General features: G+C 50.3%; 1 protein-coding gene and 1 long non-coding RNA gene across 9 annotated transcripts in view; one reads left to right on the plus strand and one right to left on the minus strand.

Moving 5' to 3' along the window:
* Positions 1 to 8,862: 8,862 nt before the first annotated feature.
* On the minus strand, positions 8,863 to 19,029 carry LOC144283360 (uncharacterized). Its single transcript, XR_013351889.1, has 3 exons — positions 18,890 to 19,029; positions 9,412 to 9,477; positions 8,863 to 9,179 (listed from the first exon to the last, which is right to left on the minus strand). It is a non-coding gene; the product is annotated as an uncharacterized LOC144283360 (long non-coding RNA).
* KHDRBS3 (KH RNA binding domain containing, signal transduction associated 3) overlaps positions 18,806 to 19,346 on the plus strand; it is a 185,657-nt gene continuing 185,116 nt past the window's right edge. For 5 of the 8 annotated variants that reach the window (XM_077847354.1, XM_077847348.1, XM_077847350.1 and 2 more), the window contains exon 1: positions 18,806 to 18,962. In XM_077847354.1, coding sequence (XP_077703480.1) covers positions 18,875 to 18,962 — 88 coding nt within the window. In that variant the 5' untranslated portion in view covers positions 18,806 to 18,874. The remainder of the gene's footprint in view (positions 18,963 to 19,346) is intronic. The other 3 variants (XM_077847353.1, XM_077847358.1, XM_077847357.1) reach the window with 1 other exon arrangement.

Below are 19,346 nucleotides of genomic sequence, written 5' to 3' on the forward strand. Positions count from 1 at the left end.
CAGAGCCTGGCCAATCCACAGAGTCATGAAATAAAATTATAAGTTTGGGCTCATGGGCAGCCCGGGTGGCTCTGCAGTTTAGCGCCACCTTCAGCCCAGGTTGTGATCCCTGGGTCCCGGATCGAGTCCCACGTCAGGCTCCCTGCATGAAGCCTGCTTCTCCCTCTGCCTGTGTCTCTGCCTCTCTCTCTCGTGTTCTGTGTCTCTCATGAATAAATAAATAAAATTAAAAAAAATAAGTTTGGGGTCATTTTCTATATACCAAAGCTCCTGGAGCAGCACTGTAGCCAGTCGCCTTGTCTGAGGCAGCTAGACTGAAGTTCATGTGTTCAGTCTGAAGCTACTGGCACAATCCCAGGTCAAGGGCCTGGAAGGGAACTAGGTCTGGTGTTAGCACAATTGTTTTGCATCCAGTCCTTCCACAGGGCTGTGGGGCACCTGGGGCATCTGGGTGACCAGGCTGTATGTACACTGCAGTAGTGTGGTCACTCAGGAACATGCATATAGGTCGATAGCATGTAAAGAAGCAGTAATGACTGTGTATGTACAGCCTGATGTCCAAGACATGACAAAGGGCAGGGTGCTCTGATATGCCCCACCCTCTTTCCAGGAAGAAGCTACACTAATTGGACTGGTCAGATTCCAGGTTGCTGATTTATTGCACCCTAAATATCAGGACATGGGTGTGATCCCCTCTCCTTATTGTTTGGGATTCTGTTGCCCTCTCTTCTCTTATACTCACAGCAGAAATACTAAGACACTCTCTTTCTTTGACTTCCAGGTATGGTCAAAGGGGCTAAGACTGGAAACCTGGCTTGAAGATGAAGAGGTAGAAGGCCTCTTAGGCCCCCACTTGAGGCCATTGGTCTAGCTCAGCATTCTAGAATGTTCCTTTGGGGGTCAGTGTCCAGGTCAGCTGGCAATAAAATATTACACTAATTTTTGCCTTGCATTGTTTCTTACGTACATATCTTCCTACAGACCTCACTGGGAAAGAAGTCTACGGCTGGCCTAGATTCAGATGTCCCTGCATTCCTTGGCCATTTTGTCATTTTGATGCCATTGAATAACACCCAAATCCAACCTTTATTCTTTTATTTGACACGTGTTTGCTGAGCACATACTATGCAGCTGGCACTGGGAATAATACATCAGAGAATCGAGAAGATTGATGACCTCATTCTGGAGGGAGAGGAAAGGCACTCAGAGGCAAAAGCCACACCTAAACCATACAGTATGTCATAAAGTGAAAACTACCGGTAGGTGTGAATAACACCTGCCTGAGCAAATGCCAGGGGTAGGAGAGTACCGACTCCAGAGACCGTAGCTGCCTGCCACCAGCCAGGGTGACAGCGGCCAGAGCAGTCTGGAGACCCATAGGAACCCACCTACAGTCTGAAGAAGGGTCACGAGAAGTGGTCAATTCTGCATTGAATTTGAAGGTAAAAGCAACATGATTTTTTTTGTCCGGTTGGGTGTGACGTAGGATAGGAAAGGTCTTTGAGCCTTGCAACAGGCTGAAATGAAATGAAATGTGGAAAACTGCAGGAGGTATAATTTGGAATTCCCTTGAGCTTCTTAATAAATATGGTAATTATTGTTTACATGAGTACTGTTGGGAATTGGAACTGGGCTCCGACCCTTATAATGGAAGAAGCACAGTTAAATCATTTTACCCCCTTGACCCTCAGTTTCCTCATCTGGACAATGGGAATCATGGTAACCACCTTACAGGTTTGGTGTATGGATCTGCCATACTTGGGTTAGGTACCTTGCATGATGCCTGATGCATAGCAAGTGCTCAATTGATGTTAGCTGAACGTGTGCTTGAATGAGTGATACCAATGGACATGGTTAGTAGTAAAGTCCAGAATTATGTACACTGCATGTTCACTCATTCATTTTTTTAGTATGCATTCATAAACATAGGGAATTTGCAGACAGCTTTGATTCCTAGTTCATCCAATATTCCACCCAAAGGTGCATCACTCTGATGGTAGATTTTAAATCTGTAAGGAAATGGAAAACTGATTGTTGGGTTTCTTGCCCTATCTAATTTGGCAGTGGGCCATGTAGACAAAGAAAAAAATGTTCTTATTTCTTCTCCAGTGATCCAGGCAGACAAGGCAGGTTGTTGGAATAAACTGTTTAAACTCTTCTTTCCATTTGCATCCAGGGGAGTTCACAGCTGGCCCAGTTTGTTACCAAGTAATGAGATGGATTAAATGACCTATTCAAACATAATAGTTACTTCCCTGATGGTGAGAGCCCCGTCTTAGTTTTTTCTTGAATCCTACATAACAGCAAACCTGTGTGGGTAGAGCAGGTGCTTAACACATTAGCTGGTGGAATTTTGATTATTCAGCAAGTTTGTATTTGAGAACAATGCCAATCCTCAAGTCATGACTCACAACACACCCTCCAGGTGGTGGAGGTGATGATGCTGTTGATGCTTATGGACACGAAGGGGGCACCTACTATGCATCAGACCCCCCAGGAGACCTGATGAACTCACCTCTTATTTGCTCAGCAATCCAATGGAGTATGATTATCCCTATTTTAAGATGAAGACCCCGAGGCCATGTGAGTGAGATGATTTGTCCAAGGTCCCACCACTGCTATGAAGAAAAATTTGGATTTGAATCCGTATCTGCCCAACACCTGTTTTCACACCATGAAAAGAAAAGCCTTATTCCCACTTGAATAAATATTTCCCCATAAGCCATCTTAGCACAGTAGAACCTGATTCAAATTCCATGATCCTCAGCTGGCAAGTCTAGTTTTAATTCAGTTCTATTCACTGTTTGAGCAACCAGAGGGCATCAGATGCTGTTCTACACACTGTGAAGAGACAAAGAAGACCCACCCGCCATGGCTGTCCTGTTGTCTAGACCAGCAGGGGCCCTGGAATTGTCCGGAGTCTGCGGGTGCTTTGTCAGCTCCGTGCAAAGATGCCAGTGGTGTCCCAAACTCCACTTCAGCACTCTGCTGAAGTGTTTTGATATTTGGGGAAAGTGGAGAGGGGGTGGAGGATCAAAGGAAGGGAGAAATGGAGGAAAATGTGAGTTACCTCTACCAGGGAATTTCTGCCCAATTTAAAACAAAGCCTTAGAAAGAATGGAACCAGCATGGTGAAAGCTCAGAGAACAGCTTGTGGAGAAATGGAGAAGACAGTATTTGGGGATTTCAGACATATTCCAGAGACAACTAGACTTCTATAATGAGGACTCTGCCTATTTTAAGAATTTCTTTGCAATCAAGTATTATAGAGGGAAAAAAGAGGGGTCAGATGCATTATGGGAAAAGCACTTTGTATTAGAAAAATAATGGTGTTCCTATCCTTTCAACAGATCTTTAAGTATAATTTGTCCCTTTGCTTAATTAATTGCAGATTGAAGAGAACTTACTCTGGGATGAGACTTTGTTCTATTGACACTACCATCTGATGAAACAGAGATTATTTTAGACTATTTCAGAAAATGTCTTTTGCATATAGATTCTGATTACATAGATATTAAAATAAGTATGGATGATCTGGCTATATCTTTCCTTCCCCCAAATTTCACCCTTGTTAATCTTCAATCAATTGTTTTGTGTCTGTACCTGCTAGCGCAAAGTTCCATTTCAGAGTAAAATTATGTTGTGTGAGAAAAAAGCCGTTTTTAGATATTATGAGAAAACATAAAAAAAAGAAAGAGCATGGGTATGAAAATAATTCCCCCAATGGAATCACCATGATTGGTTTTCGCCAATGGTTCATAACGAGACCAGAAAGAAAGGAAATATTCAAAGGCATCTATGTGAGTGGATTTAATCAAATAAGATCACAGACTGCTGGAGGTAGAAAGATTCTCAGAAATAACCTAGCCTTATTCTGTGTTTGTGAAGATGAACCAATTAAGTAAGGCTGTGACTAGTGGGGAAATCTTGGGCTTTGGGAAGAGTATACCTTCATCTACCTTATCTCTGTCCCTGACCTTCCCTGAAAGTCAAAATGCTCAGGTCTCCATCTCCTCATCTGCAGAATGAGGATGCAGGACAGAGTGATCTCCCTCTAGCTGTCACTTTTCTGACCACCTGATTTCAGTGGGTCACCCGCTGTTCCTCATTCAGAGCACTTATCACAAGTGTAGTTTCCATCTTGACATGCGACCTTATTGGTGTAAGATTTGTTTTCCCTAGAGGAGGAGCAGAGAATGTAGCTGCTGGAGACTGGGGCCATCCCCCTGGAGCTCCTTAGTGCTTAACAGAGAGTGATCCAATGATTTGCTGAATGGATGAATGAATAAAGGACTGAAACAGACTCTGATCATCGTGGAGGTAGACATTATAACATGGATTTCCTGAATACCAGTTACAGGAGAAAAAAAACAAGATTTGGACTCCTATGGAATTCAGTTACTAAAATGGATGTAGATTTCATTTTTTAAAAAAATAATTGGTCTTCTGGACCTGACATGTAAAAATTAAGTAATTTAACACACTTTCAAACTTTTAGCTGAGAAACTTGACACTTCTCATGAGTACAGGAAAAGAATGCCCTATATATGAAGCTCTCTCCACCTTCACTTCCTTAAAATTTTCTAGATACTAGCTATAGGCTTTTTTTTTTTTTTTTGCCTGTATGCTAAAACTAGTTATCCAAAAGGAGTTTTCCTGAAACAACTACATCTCAGAGCATATCAGTCCAGAATAATATATCAAATATAATGTATGCAGATGGCTTAAGTGGCACATGTTAAACTCATGTTTAAAAAAAATTTTTTTTAACAGATTAACATGGAAAGACTTATCACAAACTCATGGCTACAAAAATGATGAGTCATTTTGTTCATCTACCCAGCTAACATTTATTGATCACCTATGGTCCCAGGGCTCTGGGAAAACAGGCTGGTGGGGGTGACGAATGAGTGTTTGGAAGAGGTCACCATACCATAAGGAAGCCAGAGCTCTGGGGGCCCAGCAGAGGGGAACCTCATGCTGGAAGGGCATGTTGTCAAGGTGAGTTCTCCAGTATGAGTGGGAAGATCCAGGGAAGGAGGAGGCCATGGTGTGGGTTGGGGAACAGGAAAAGTGATCCTTTGGAATGTAGGACAAGAGCAGGAGAACGTGGCTATCCCAGATGCTGGAGCACAAACATGAAACAGACAGTAATGCAGCCCACTCTCCGGGGTGCCAAGGACAAGTAGACAATTTCATCATGAAATGGATGCTTTCACAGGGAGGTCAGAGTCTGGGCTGGGCTCTGGAATGTGATGAGAAATCATGGTCTTACACACACCGAAGCTCAAATGATCAATTATATGGGCCACAGAAGGCTTACACTGGACCTGGCAAGACCAGGTGTGAGCACACGAAGTGATGATTCTCAGGGGGGAAAGGGTTTCACCATTTCGTTCAAAGCCTCCAGTGGCTTAGAAGCTGAATGAGCTTTGGCCTCAATTTCTAAATCTGTGAAATGGCAACAACATTAGCCTTTGGTAGATACCGCCCAAAATGCTAATTCCAACTACTCCCCACCAACCCAATCCTAACAGCCCAAAGTTGTGGCCTCTTCGTCCTCCATTCTCAGAAATGTGTCCTAACTCTTATTTCAGGAAATGTGTCTTCCTCAGAAAAGGTACTGTTTTTTTTTTTAATTTTTATTTATTTATGATAGTCACACATTGAGAGAGAGAGAGAGAGAGGCGGAGACATAGGCAGAGAGAAGCAGGCTCCATGCACCGGGAGCCCGATGTGGGATTTGATCCCGGGTCTCCAGGATCGCGCCCTGGGTCAAAGGCAGGCGCTAAACCGCTGCGCCACCCAGGGATCCCAGAAAAGGTACTGTTTTAATTGAGAGATTATCCAGCACTACTTCCAGCTATGAAGAAATAGTGCCATTCACTCCTTTGGAATCATGGAGACAATTCTTCTCTCCTTGCTCTCCACCCCCTCATCTAGTGTTGTCAAGACTTGCTGATTTAGCAGGTCCCCGGACCTACGCAGTGGATAACAGGAGATGCAGGCAAGGAAGAGAGAGAGGCAGGCACCATTTCAGCCCTTTGGAAAGATGAATCTGTCACAAGTAAACAAGAAGACGTGTAGGACTAAACACAGCCAAGGCCCCGATTTTTCCAGTGCTGCTCAGATCACTGTAGCCTCAAGCAAACCAGAACCTCCTTAAAGAGGGGAACAGTAATCAAGAGTGGGATTCAGCCTAATGAATGGAGAGAGCCTGAGAACGCAAGAGAATACCCCCTTCCACGTCTGCTCCCTGGAAGGAAGTCTATGCACAGGGCAGGGGCATGGAAAACAGGCTGAAGACGCTCTGGACAGCCTACTGGACAGAGCTTCAAGCTGGACAGAGCTTCAAACTGCTACATCCTCAGGTCCCCTCTCCCCTGTAAGATGGGGGGAAAGCATGGAATCCTCTTCATAGACACAAGAGAGAATTCATGAAAAAGGCCTGAGTTAGAATTGCTGTTCCAGCCACGTGTTAGCTGTTGCAGTGGTCTGAGCTTTAACAGAGTGGTGAAGGGGGAAAGACCCAGGGTCTGCAGTTAGATTGGCATGACTTCCAAGTCCGACTTACTGGTTATGTGAATGGTCCCAAGAAGGCAATCGTTCGTTTTGGAGGAAGATTGGCTTGGGGAGCAGATGCAACCAGCATTTATTAAATGCCTACCATGTGTAAGACTCCCTGCTTGCGACCTATGTGAGTTCTGTTACTTAAAATCTACCACACTGACATTGTTTTCTTTGTTACTATCACCTTCATGACCTTATCACTAAAACCGAGTCTCAAAGAGGTGATGAGGCTTGCCTGAGGACACACCATGTGGAGCTAAAGAGAAGACATTTGAACCAGATCTGTGTGCCATATTGGTTCTGTTACATCCCAGACCCAAGCCCTCTGGCTCTGCTAATTCTCACAGCTGACTCCTTCACATCTTAACAGTTACCCCTGTCAAGGGGCCTCCCTGATTGCTCCACCTAGATGAGATCCCCCTGTCATTCTTCCTCATGGCTCCATCTCCTCTCCTTCAGAGAACTGGTACAACTTGCAGTTCTACATGTCTTTGTTCACATAATAACAATAACACAAAACTGTTATATAGTGAAGACACTACCCCAATACTCTTCTAAACACTTTTCTTGTACTATCTCATTATAGCTCATGTCAGCCTTATGAAGTCAGCAATGGACATATGATACTTTCAGTCCATAACAGTGCTGCGAGGGCAGCCCAGGTGGCTCTGCAGTATAGTGCTGCCTTTGGCCCAGGGTGTGATCCTGGGGTCCTGGGATTGAATCCCATGTCAGGCTCCCTGCATGGAGCCTGCTTCTCCCTCTGCCTGTGTCTCTGCCTCTCTCTCTCTCTCTGTGTGTGTCTCTCATGAATAAATAAATAAAATCTTTAAAAAAAAACAGTGCTGCAAGAGGGATGTTCATGTTGTCAGTTCATAGGTAAAACAGAACTGGGGCACAAGGAGTATAAGTGACTTCCTTAAGGTCATAGAGCTAGCAAGTAGCATATCTGTCTCCTACACTAGACTCTATACTTTTCGAAGGCAGGATCCCTGTTCCAAAGCCTGAAACTGTAACTGACACGTGATTGTATATACTCAATAAACACTGATCAATAAAGAGATGAAGGAAAAGGAACACAAAAGTGTTATGAACTGGTGGGGAGATGTGTTCTCAGAAACAGCTGCTCTATCTCTGGCCACACTGATTTACCAAGAGCTTGTTGAGTGTCCAGGCACTGGCTTGGCTGTGATAGTCTGGGGAGCATTGTGTGTGTGTGTATGTGTGCGTATGTGCATGTGATGCTCTGATAGACTGAGGCTATGGAGTGTTGGTTGGATCTGTTTTAGTCCTCCACCAGGATGTTCTGGTGGGGGGAACAGAACGTGAACCATACCTCCTTTGCAGCCCCCACTGGGAGAGGCCAGCCACAGAAGAGCTTTTGGGCTGTGGGTACAAAGAAGAGGAAAGGAAAGGAAGGGATGTGGGTCAACAGAGTCAGAGGGGAGGGTGGGACATAGGTTAACAGAGTCAGAGTCAGAGGGGAGGATAGGACATGGGTTAACAGAGTCAGAGGGGAGGATGGGACACAGGTTAACATCAAAGTCAGAGGGGAGGATGGGACATGGGTTAACAGAGTCAGAGTCAGAGGGGAGGATGGGACACAGGTTAACAATTAGAGTCAGAGGAGAGGATGAGACACGGGTTAACAGTCAGAGTCAGAGGGGAGGATGGGACATGGGTTAACAGTCAGAGTCAGAGGGATGTTTGCAGCAAAAGGAAGCCATTGTAAGTTATGGAGCATCTATTCAATGAATTCATGTACATTCCCCCAAACCCATAGATCATTGTAGCTGGAGTGAGAAGACACTCGAAAAGTAGGCAGGGCCAAATCACACAGGCCTTTCCGTGTGGCTGTATAAAGGATTTTGGTCTTCATCAGAACCAACAGCAGTGGAGACCACTGCCAGGTTTTCAGCCAGAAAGAAATGACCAGACTCAAACGGGTAAAGATCAGCCTGGGCGGCAGAGCAAGTGAGGGACAGGTTCAAGGCTAGAGGGCAGGAGGCTTCTGTGGAGAGTGCAGGGCAGGGATGGATGGAGAAGCGGGGGACTCTGGGGACATTCAGGAGAGGAAGTCCACAGGAACTGCTCAGAGAGTCATCGTGTGGGGCTGAAGGAGAGGGCAGTGGCCTCCGGGCCTCTGGAATAATGGAGAGGACACTCGATGAGAGAGAACACTGAAGGAGGACAAGATTCTGGGCTTTGGGGGTGGGGAGGAAGAAGAGTAAAATAAAAGCTATTTTGAAAGGACAGATAACTTTTATGAAAGGCAAAGAAGCAAGTGCAGCATACGACCACATTAATCTTTTAATCAGAGCCGTGTTTGTCATAAGGGCTCTTGGGCTAATTCGAGGGGCCTGTTACGAGAGCCAACTTGACGTCTTGCAGAAACTACTCAGTGAGTTAACTGCTCTGCACGGAGCCCCAGATCCTCAGCCAATTTTTAAAGATCTGCTTGGAAGCAACTTCTCCAGCATCGAGCAGCTACTTGGACCTGACTTGAAGTAAATTGTCCTCATGCCATTAAAACCTGACAGCTTCTTCAGCAGAGGTGGCATCATTTCTTTGGAGTGTAATGTTCTATTCCGCTCTGTAGTTCAAGAAATCTAGAAAATAAATCACCAGTGAAAGCAGTAATTTCTGTAGATTTTTTTTTCTTCGCCCACTTTATGGAGCCTGCTTGATTTGACGAGAAGCCTAATTTTCTATCAAGGGGCATATGCACTTACTATAGCGATGACCATTCATTCACCAAGCCCCCACCGTGTGCCAGGCCATTTATGAACGTGATATTGGTTCATCGACCTCAATGTGTCTGTAAGGCAGGTCAATACTTACAATTAAGGAAACTGAGGCTTATAGAAGTTAAGCCTGTGGTCTTGACTTCTCAGAAATGAAAAGACCCTTTAATGATAGAAAAGAAAGAGAAGTTGTCACTTTTTTTTTTGTTTTTAAGGTCTTATTTATTTATTCATGAGAGACACAGAGGGAGAGAGAGAGAGGCAGAGACACAGGCAGAGGGAGAAGTAGGCTCCATGCAGGGAGCACAGTGTGGGACTCGATCCTGGGACTCCAGGACCACACCCTGAGCTGAAGGCAGGCACCTTTAACTGCTGAGCCACCCAGGGATCCCGAGTTGTTGCTTTTTTTTTTTTTTTTTAAGATTTTATTTATTTATTCATGAGAGACAGAGAGAGAGAGAGAGGCAGAGACAAGGAGAAGGAGAAGAGGCTCCATGCAAGGAGCACAATGTGGGTCTCGATTCTGGGTCTCCAGGATCACGCCCTGGGCTGAGGGTGGTGCTAAACCACTGGGCCACAGGGGTTGCCCCCAAGTTGTCGCTTGTTAAAGGAGTTGGCAGGTTGAGCTCCAAGGTCTGCACCCATGGTCTTCCCACCACGCCTCTGAGGTATGAGCCCAAAGCAAAACAGTCAGAGCAAAACCACACAGAGCCTTCGGATCAGAGCAGGCAAGGAGCTCCCCTGCGCACGGCTTAGTTAAACAAACAAACCCTGCTGTGCGCTTGGCTTCAAATTTGTTCATGCTCGAGTAACTGAGCCTGTCTGTAAAATTCAGTCTCCCAAACTAGTTCTCTCCCAAACTTTTCTCATGGTTTGCAGACTTTCAAAGACAGAAGGTGGAAGGAAACCACTTGCATTCCCTGAGAAACTCCTGTGTGCTTGAAGGGATGTTTGACGCACAAGTTAGCGGCCCCATTTCACAGATGGGGCAATGGAGGCTCAGAGGAAGGCCGCAGATCTTGGCCACGTCACACATCCAAGCTAGTCAGGGAGGAGGTAGGAAGTCATTTCCAGTCCACTAAGTCCTTCGTTGGTGGTTGAGAATATTGGTAGAGCTTTGTTTTGTCCGTAAGACCCAAAAAAACAAACGAACAAACAAAAAACCCAGAAAGCCGAACAGTGGATCTCAGTGACTTTTATGCCAGTGGATGGACCTCTTGATTTTGCTGACTTGATCATTTTTTTTTCTTTTATTCCTGGACAGACAGACACAGTTTTGATTTGCTCTCAGCCCCTGAGGGAGAACAGGGTCTCAGGACCCGTACTGAACCCTGAGATCAATTAACCAAAACTTGTTTACAGAGCTGAGATGATTCTATTTAAAGAACGTTGATGATGTGCATAGTATGTGCCCGGTCCTGTTTTAAGCACATTCAAATATTCGCTAACTCCATCCTCTTAATACTCTGATGAGGTAGGTGCCACGGTAATCCCGTTTCTACGATGGAGAAAACAAGCACAAGACATCAGGCAGCTCAAGGTCACACAGCCAGAGAGAAGCTGGCTCTGTAGACCACATCTGTAACCGCTACACCCAGCAGCCCTCCGCTTGAACTGAGCCCAAGTATTTCTTGCCAGAAGCGTGGGGCAGTGGCTTCTGTGCCACCCTTCCTTTTCCTCTGCGAGCCTTGCCATATACTTGGTTCACACTCAGATGCTCAAAACATTTGCTTCTACTGCATCCACCCTAAAGGGGTAAAGGAAGAGACATCCCTACCCTCTCTCTTCTTATTTTATTCCTTTAAGGATTCTTTGTGAAGGTTGGTAGTATTAAAGATGATAACGGCAGGTGTTGCCCCTGATGGGGGCCTCTCCAAAGTCCCCTGGTCCCTATTCCTTACTGAGGAACTCCACTTTTGTACGTGGGTAAAACACACTATATTTACCAGCTCGGTCCTGGGCAAATAAGGGCGGCTGTGTGTGAGACAGTTCTGGCCAAGGATACGTAAGCAAGGGCCATGACGTGGGGCTTCTAATGCAACTGAACAGCTAATGATCATATTGCTTTTTCCTCCCTGGAAGGAGGGCAGAAGTCCAGGGAGGGGTGGGGACATCCCATCCTGACACCCTAAGGTGGGTGATGCAGAAAAATGGAAGGGGCCCGGCACACTGATAATAGCTCCCAGCTGTCACATCAGTCTTGGGTGGCCGATCTCAGACTCCACGTGGGGAGAGACCAGGGCACATCTCTTTGGTTGAGCGCTGGCAGCTGGGCCTTCTGTTTTGTGCCCCTTAAACCTCTTCTAATCTGCGTCACCCAGGACCGTAGCCACTACCCACTTGGGGCTGATGAGCCCTTGATTTGGGGCTAGTATTTGTGAAGAACTGGTGCTAATGGTATTCCATTTTAAATGAATTTGAATCTTAAAAATGGAAGCGGCGCAAGGTCTTCTTCCACGAAATGCATCTTTATAGTTTTGGCAGGACGGCATCTTACTTTCACCCTTTTGCATCTGGATTGGGAAGGGCTGGAGGCGCAACGTATACACCAGATTTCAAAAACTTAGGAGAAAGGGATTGTAAAATACCTCGTTAATATTATAAATGTATTGGGGATCCCTGGGTGGCTCAGAGGTTTAGCGCCTGCCTTCGGCCCAAGGCGTGATCCTGGAGTCCCGGGATCGAGTCCCACGTTGGGCTCCCTGCAGGGAGCCTGCTTCTCCTTCTGCCTGTGTCTCTGCCTCTCTCTCTGTGTCTCTCATGAATAAATAAATAAAATCATAAAGGTATCGATAACATGCTGAAATAGTAATCTGGATTTAGGGGGTTAAATAAACTACCTTATGAAAATGAACTTTACAGATCTCCTTTCACCTTGTTAATGTGGCCACTAGAAAATTTAAAATAGCCCATGTGGCCCTCCTTGTATTTCTGTGTAACTTTACGTCTACACCACCCATTGTCCTCATCAGGTGCCAGACGCTGTGTGGAGCACTTTATATACATTTACCTCACAGTGATCTTAAAGGAACGGTTTGTGGGGAGTGATGCTGTCTTTGTTTTATAAGTGGGTGGATAGAGGCCAAAAGAGGCAGCTTTATACAAAGCCCTCCGTTGTGTTTGCTCCCTCAACTGGTGGCCTCAACCATCACAGGCTCCAGGGCAACTTGCGGTGTAGACCTGTGCACAGGCCACTGTGGTTCGTACCTCTAAGCTGCTGTAGCTTTGCGGGGCTGCTACCAGCGAGTGTGGCTAGGAAACCTCGAGAGAACGGATTCTCAGGCTACGATTTGCCAGAGGAAGCTGGAACGTCCCCCCGGGCCCCCACATACCAGCTGCCATCCCAGGCTGGCTCCAGTGAATCGAGATTGCCCGCGTGTACCTGGCATCCTTCCCTGCTCTCCCATGAGCAGCAAGCAAAGGATTTTGAGGTGTATACCCAGCCGGTTCAAATCCACACGGTAGTGATGAAGGTTGCGTGTGGGGAAGCCAGGACCATGCTAGACGGAACCCAAAGAATAAAGTCCATAGAGCCACTTCGGGGGGAAGCCCACGGGTTCCGGATGACAGTTCACTTCTGTTTTGAGTTGTTTTCTCGTGCAATTCAGCAGACACGAGTACAGAACCTCAACTTCATGTCCCTTCTTCTTCCCACAGCCATTTTTTGTTAAGATCAGCTCTTCATTTTTTAAACTACAGAAAAGCCCAAGCAAATATGGGCATTTTACTTTTTTATTTTATTTTATTTTATTTTATTTTATTTTATTTTATTTTATTTTATTTTATTTTTATTTATTATTATTATTTTTTTTTGATACGGGCATTTTAAAGTGTGGCCTGGATGTGTTCGCTTTGCAGTGGCCTCGACAAATGTCATCACCCCCTTGAGGGGCTGACGGGACACTGACTTGACACTTCCAAAAATGCTTTGTTTGATCCCTGTGCCGAACCCAGACATGTGCGGGTTTATCGTAAAGTCTTCTGCCTAATGTGGCTCGAATTGTTTTGTGGGCAACTCTGTGCACGCTGACAAGAAAGAGTGGGTTAGGAGATGGACATGGATCTTTTTACTGCTGTGGCAATAATATTTTACATTTCAACGGCGGCTTTCAAATCACAGCATCTTACAGAGCACCAGAGGTTGTGATAATTTGATGCATTGTTGAAATATAGCAAGTGCGTTGGCAGCCCAACATCACATATCACCTTTTAGTCCAGAAAGCCTGGGATAGAAGGCTGCTGCCGCACAGAGGGAAACAATAAAACACACTTCTGTGATGGTTATGCCCCAGAACTCAGAGCACTTTTCAGGGTTTTTCTCTGCAAATCTTTATTGTTCTCATCAAATCTCAATAAAACAGGACGAGAACAACAACTAGCAGCTACTCCTTTACAAGCTCAGAAATAGAGACAGAGACAGAGTTGGATTTTTGGAAGGATTACAAAGCCAGGCAGCGATGGGGTCAATCAATTACAAAGCCAACCAGTGGTGGTGACCAGGCCCGTCTGTACCCCCTTGACTGGTCATGACGTGCTGACCCTGGACATGACAAGTCTTATTTTCCATGACTGTTGCCTCAAGTGCTTATCTTTGAAACGGAAGGAGGCCTAGCATAGAGAAACACCCCTCGTGTGAGCTTTCCTATTCCCTTGTGCTCTCCTCCCATATCCTATGTCCTTCCTTCCCCTTCCTTCCATCTTCTCCATTTCTCCCTTCCTTTTCCTCTGTTTCTTTACATTCTCTGTTTCAGTCTCTTTCACCTAAGGAAATGCTTCGCTCTCCTCTTTCCCGGGAAGGAGTTAAATCCTGTGTGTGATTCCCTTTTGGTGCCTCCAGCTCCGACCCCAGGGCTTAGGAGCCTGGTTCAACAGCAACTTTTAGGGGGATGCACTTCCGCACTTGGCCACCAGGGGGCGGGTGCGCGATGCTGTGGTTTTATCAGCGGCTGCAAGGCCCAGCCCGCAGGGCTCGCTGCCTGCGGAGGGGAGAGTGTGGACAAGGCCTGGGGTCTCCATATCCCCAACAGCCAGAGGAGGGAACTGACTTTGGGGGAACATGGGCACAGACACAGATAACTGTCCTCAGGATGCGAGCGACTGAGCTGAAAGGTCCCATTCCATTTATCCTTAGACATGGGTGGAGAGTGAGTGTGCATGGGCGTGTGTGTGCGTGTGTGTGTGTGTGTGTGTGTGTGTCCAGTTCTCCTCTTACTACCTTCGAGTCACTTAAATGTTCTGGGCAACTGTGTCTTCACCTCTAAAACCCTGTGACTGGTGGGCTAGCTGCTCCCTGTGGCTCCTGCCAGCTGAGTATTTCTGCACCCTGAAGGCAGGAGGGGGGCGCGGGTGGAGGGAGTACAGCAGGGGGGAGCCACCAGCGCACTCGCTGGTCCTCCCTCCGGGAAGGCATTCCTGATTTATGGCTGGCCTTTGAACTTTGCGAGGCTCCCAACTTTGGGGACCTCCTCCCCCTGTCTTAAGCCTTTTTTAGTCTACTCAGGGTTTGAAAATGCATTTCCCATCTGGAGCCAGGCATCAGAGCAAACATTCTTGGTGCCTTTCTCCCTGACACATAAATGACTGATTTCTAGGTAAGGCTGTGCCATCTTTTGGTGCTTGTCTTACATGACAAACTCATTTGTCTCAGGTAGCTGGCAAGTGGTGCTGTCAGAGGCTGTGTTTTGGGAGAATGGACTGGAGCAGGTGTCAAAGGCTTGCTGCTCACGGACCGCCCAGCCCGGCGCGAGGGCTGTGGAGGCAGAGGGGTCCGCAGACGACCGGCCCCCAGGGCGTGCTGTGTGCACAGGAGCTGCGACAGGGCTGGTGGGGTGGGGAGGAGGGAGAGTCAAAAGCTGTCAGCGCGGTCACTTAGTAGTCATGATGAGCCTTCTGCTTCTGCTTTGCCATCACGTTGGGAGGTTTGGATTTCTTCTCCCGGTGCCCAGAGACAGCAGGTACCTGACTCAAGATCACACAGCTCGTAAGCAGGAGAAACTGAGGCCTCTCTGGCTCTTGGTCCAGATTTCAACTTCCCCACCCATGGCACTGCAGATTCTTGGGGGATCTGGAATAGGGCTCACCTTTTTTAAACCAAAGGAATAGGATGCTTGCAGTAGGAACAGCCAACTGGTGACAAACATGACAACCCTCCGCTGTTGTGTATCCTCTGATGCATGTGGGTGCTGTGGCAATGTCTGAGAGGCTAGGAGGTACTTGTCTACACCAACAGGAGCGTGGGGGCAGGTGGGAGCTAGCTGGGGGTTCTGAGAGACAGCCATGGTGGTGGGTGGTGGGAACTAGCGGGGCTTGCTGTGGAACCGCAGGCAGGGCAGCTCCTGAGATGACGTGGGGATGGTGACACTTGATGAGGTCGGTTTTAGGAGTGCCCCTCTCTATCTCTGGGGCTGGGAGGTGAATCCCAGATGTACAAGCGCCAGGAGAAAAGGGGACCAGAGTTTCTTAGTACAGCTGAGGGCCTCCACTCCAGGTCAGATGCAAAGTATGCAGATGGAAGAGGTGGCCCCCAGTGCCCCAGCCTGGAGCGGCTTTGTGGAAGTCTGTTTTGTTCACGGCTCGTCCCCCGTACCCAGAGCGGTCCCTGCACTTGACGTGTCCTCAGCAAATACTGGTGTGTGCCTGGAGAGACCCCTGGCCTGAAAGTCAGAAGACCTGAGTTTGAGTACTATCTGCAACTGCTTGCAAAATAATCAGAACCTCTCCCAACATCAGACCCTCTTATCATCAAAGGGATCTGAGGGTTAGTGCCCTCAGGAGTGGCCGTCTCATGAAGGCCTACAGGGTCTGCGGCAAGGTGCAGAGCGGGCCCCACAGCCAGCAGCTCGGCCAGGTTGGTGGGTGGAAACAATTTCCTGAGCATCTCACAGAGACATTCGTCTCCTTCCTCCCTGGAGGAGCCCATGTAGGTACTCATGGTGCTGGGCACCTGCTTTCTTGGAAGGTTCTGAGAGAAGGAGGGTCCGGAGCAGAAGATTCAGTGCCTTGGCTGTCAGCTTCCTGGTGTACAGCCCTCCTCCCCAGCTGCCGGCGAGACTTCTCTGCCAACCCTGCTGCTGGAGGAGGGCTGGAGCCCGTCACCAGTGTCACACACTGATACCTGGGAGGGGAAAACTGGGGAGGGAGGGAGGACGCCCTAGGGTCTATGAGTCTAGGATGCCTTACCGACACCCGTGGGACTTAGGCAAAGTATCCAACTGCTCTGAGCCTCAGTTTCCTCATTTGCAAGTGGTGATTAATAGTATCCCAGCAACCTACAGGTTGCTGGGAAAACTGAAAACAGTGAATGAAAGAGCCTGGCACTTCATGCTTAATGAAAACAGCGATTACTCAAAGGGCGGCCTGTTACTGGGGCGAAGGGGCTGAGTGGAAAGGAGACTGTAAGACCAAGTGGGGAGAGAGCAGTGGAGTGTCCAGTATCTGGTCCCCTCACTCTCCTCCCCTGGGGCTCACTGACATCCCAGAACTCCCCTTCTCCCTTCCTCCTTCACATGTGGCCATCAGGGCCTCACGCCCTGGAATGTAGGCCCTGTGGTGCAGGAACATAAGCTAGAGGTGTGTGCCTTCCATTCCGATGCTATAGGAGAAAACACCGGCCCACGAATCCTTCCAACTGCCCTCCAGGGCTGCAGGCATGTGCCTGGTTTTGGAAATGTGGTCTCCGAAGCTCACATTAGTGAATTAGCCAAGGTCCCACAGAGTCAGAGGTGGGGGGGTAGGGAATGGGGGATGCCGCAATTATCCGTGTCGCTGCCCCAGGAGCCCCACTCTGGGCCCTGGGGGCAGAAACTGAGCCCTGGGGTCCCAGGTCCTTCACTCAGCGTGTCCTGCAGTGAGGATCCCACGGGGTGGTGTTTGCTAAGTGCTCTTGGGAGATGCAGCTGAGGGGAAGGAGAGATTTGGGAAGACCAGGAGAAGAGCCATAAGCACTCACCATGTGCTGGAGATGTTTGTGGGGACTTCATTATGAGCTGCCCTCATGGCTCTGTTATGAAATCGGTTGCATTCTCGTCTCTACTTTACAGACGGGGAGACTGAGGCACAGAAGCGTCATAGCTAGTGAGCAGCAGAGCCATAATTGCAAATCCAGGCCGTGGGGTCCCAGAGGCCACACACTTAACCTATCATTTGACTGCCTCTTGAGAGTTCAGACCGAAGAGAGCCATGAAGAAGATTCTTACTGGGAACTCTGGAATGGCACTTAGCTGGGAGCCTCAGCAGTCTGGGGCGGGGGAGGGAGATGGGGTGCTTGTGCTTGAGGGCAGTGGGTCCTGGGGGCTGGGACTTAGAGCCGGTTGGTGCTCCTTGGTTTCCACTCTCAGCATCTCTGGCTGTGGAGGACTTCCTGCGCTCCAGAGGAAGGGTCTGCTCCAGGCAGTTGGCCTTCCCCCGGTTTGTTCCTTCAAGAAACATCTCTGGTGCCCTCACACTTGTCCCAAAGTCACCAGGTCCCCCCAGCCCCTAGCTCTGCCCCTGAGATGCTCCTGGTGTCATGAACCTACAGAATTACACCTGTGAACCGGGAGGGACCTGGCGCAGGGGTGGGGAGGGGGAGCATGCTGCACTGACCACTGTGCAGGGGAAGTCTTGGAAAGCTGTGGGGGTGCGGTGGGGTGGGGTGGGGAAGGTGACACTGGGGCCAGGACAGCGAGGCAGGACAGGCTCAGAGTCCTTGGCCTGCTGGGGGATGGGGGCGGGGGGCTTGGGGGGCATTTACTCCACGCGCGCAGGGGAAGGGGGGTAAGGGGCAGAGGCTATGGCTCGCACGTGCCCCTGGGGGACTCTCCCCACGGGGGACTCTCCCCACGAGCTCGGGCCAGGCTGTCCTCCTCCCCGGGCGCGGCGGTTATGGGTTGTGGGAGGGGAGGGAGACCAGCAGGTGACGAAGCCGCCCTGAAGGGCACGCGCCGTCGCGCGACGGTCCCGCACCTGGGCGCGCCCCCCAGCTCGGTGCGCACAGCGGGGATGGGTTAGGGGGGTCCCGGGAGCCGCGTGGGGCGAGCCCCGGCCGCCCTCCCCGACCTCTCCCCGGGCACCCCCGCGGCTGACCTTGGGCGGGCCGCGCGCCCGCTCCCCCGGGCCTCAGTTTCCCGATCGCGCCCGGGGGGCCGGAGCGGGGCGCGCGCACCGCGGGAGGCGCCGGGACGCCCTTGCGGGGCCCCCCGAGGCGGGGGCGGGGGCGGGGGCGGGGCGGGGGCGGGGGCGGGGCGGGGCGCGCAGGCGCAGGCGCGGCGGGCGGGGCGCGGGCCGGGCTCGGGGAGAGCGCGGGGCGGCGCGCGGCGAGCGGGTGGCGGCGGAGCGGGGCTCGCCCGGGAGCGCTGCAGGCTCGCCCAGGGCCCGCGCCGCTGCTGCTCGGCCCGCTGCGGGGCGGCGGGGGCCACCCGGGACCGGCCCCCACCCCTTGCCCGCGCGTCCCCCTGCCGCCGCCTCCGGGCCGACCTCCCGGCTTGGCTCCGCCGCGCCCCGGCCGCCGCGCCGGGCCCGGGTTGCGCGCCGCTGGGGCGCGGGCGGGGTCGGGGGGTGCGGGGGCCCGGCGGCCGGCGAGCATGGAGGAGAAGTACCTGCCGGAGCTGATGGCGGAGAAGGACTCCCTGGACCCCTCCTTCACGCACGCTCTGCGGCTGGTGAACCAAGGTGAGGGCGCACGCCGGCCGGCCCCAACCGTCGCCCGGGGCCGTTGGGGTGCGCGGGGGGCGGGGGCGGGGAGGGAAGCGCGGCGCTCGGGGGGCCGACCTGGGGCGGGCGGGGGCCCCGGGGGCGAGCTGGGGGCGGCTGGGTGGGGACCTGGGGCGACGTGGGGCGCCTGCGGGGGCGGGAGCCCATGCGCCCTTGGGGGGCCGGCGCGGGCGGGGGGCGCACAGGCTGGGGCGCTCGGATGCGGCTTGAAGCCCCCCGGGGACGCGAGGGGACCCGAGGGGCGCTTGCGGGTGCGCGTCGGCCCGCGTCCGAGGGCTTGGCCGGGGCGCGGGGCGCGGGGGGCGGGGGTTGAAGGATCTCATTGGAGGGGAGTTTGTGAGG

This window comes from Canis aureus, chromosome 14 (genome assembly GCF_053574225.1).
Source record: "Canis aureus isolate CA01 chromosome 14, VMU_Caureus_v.1.0, whole genome shotgun sequence".
NCBI classification, from domain to species: Eukaryota; Metazoa; Chordata; class Mammalia; order Carnivora; family Canidae; genus Canis; species Canis aureus.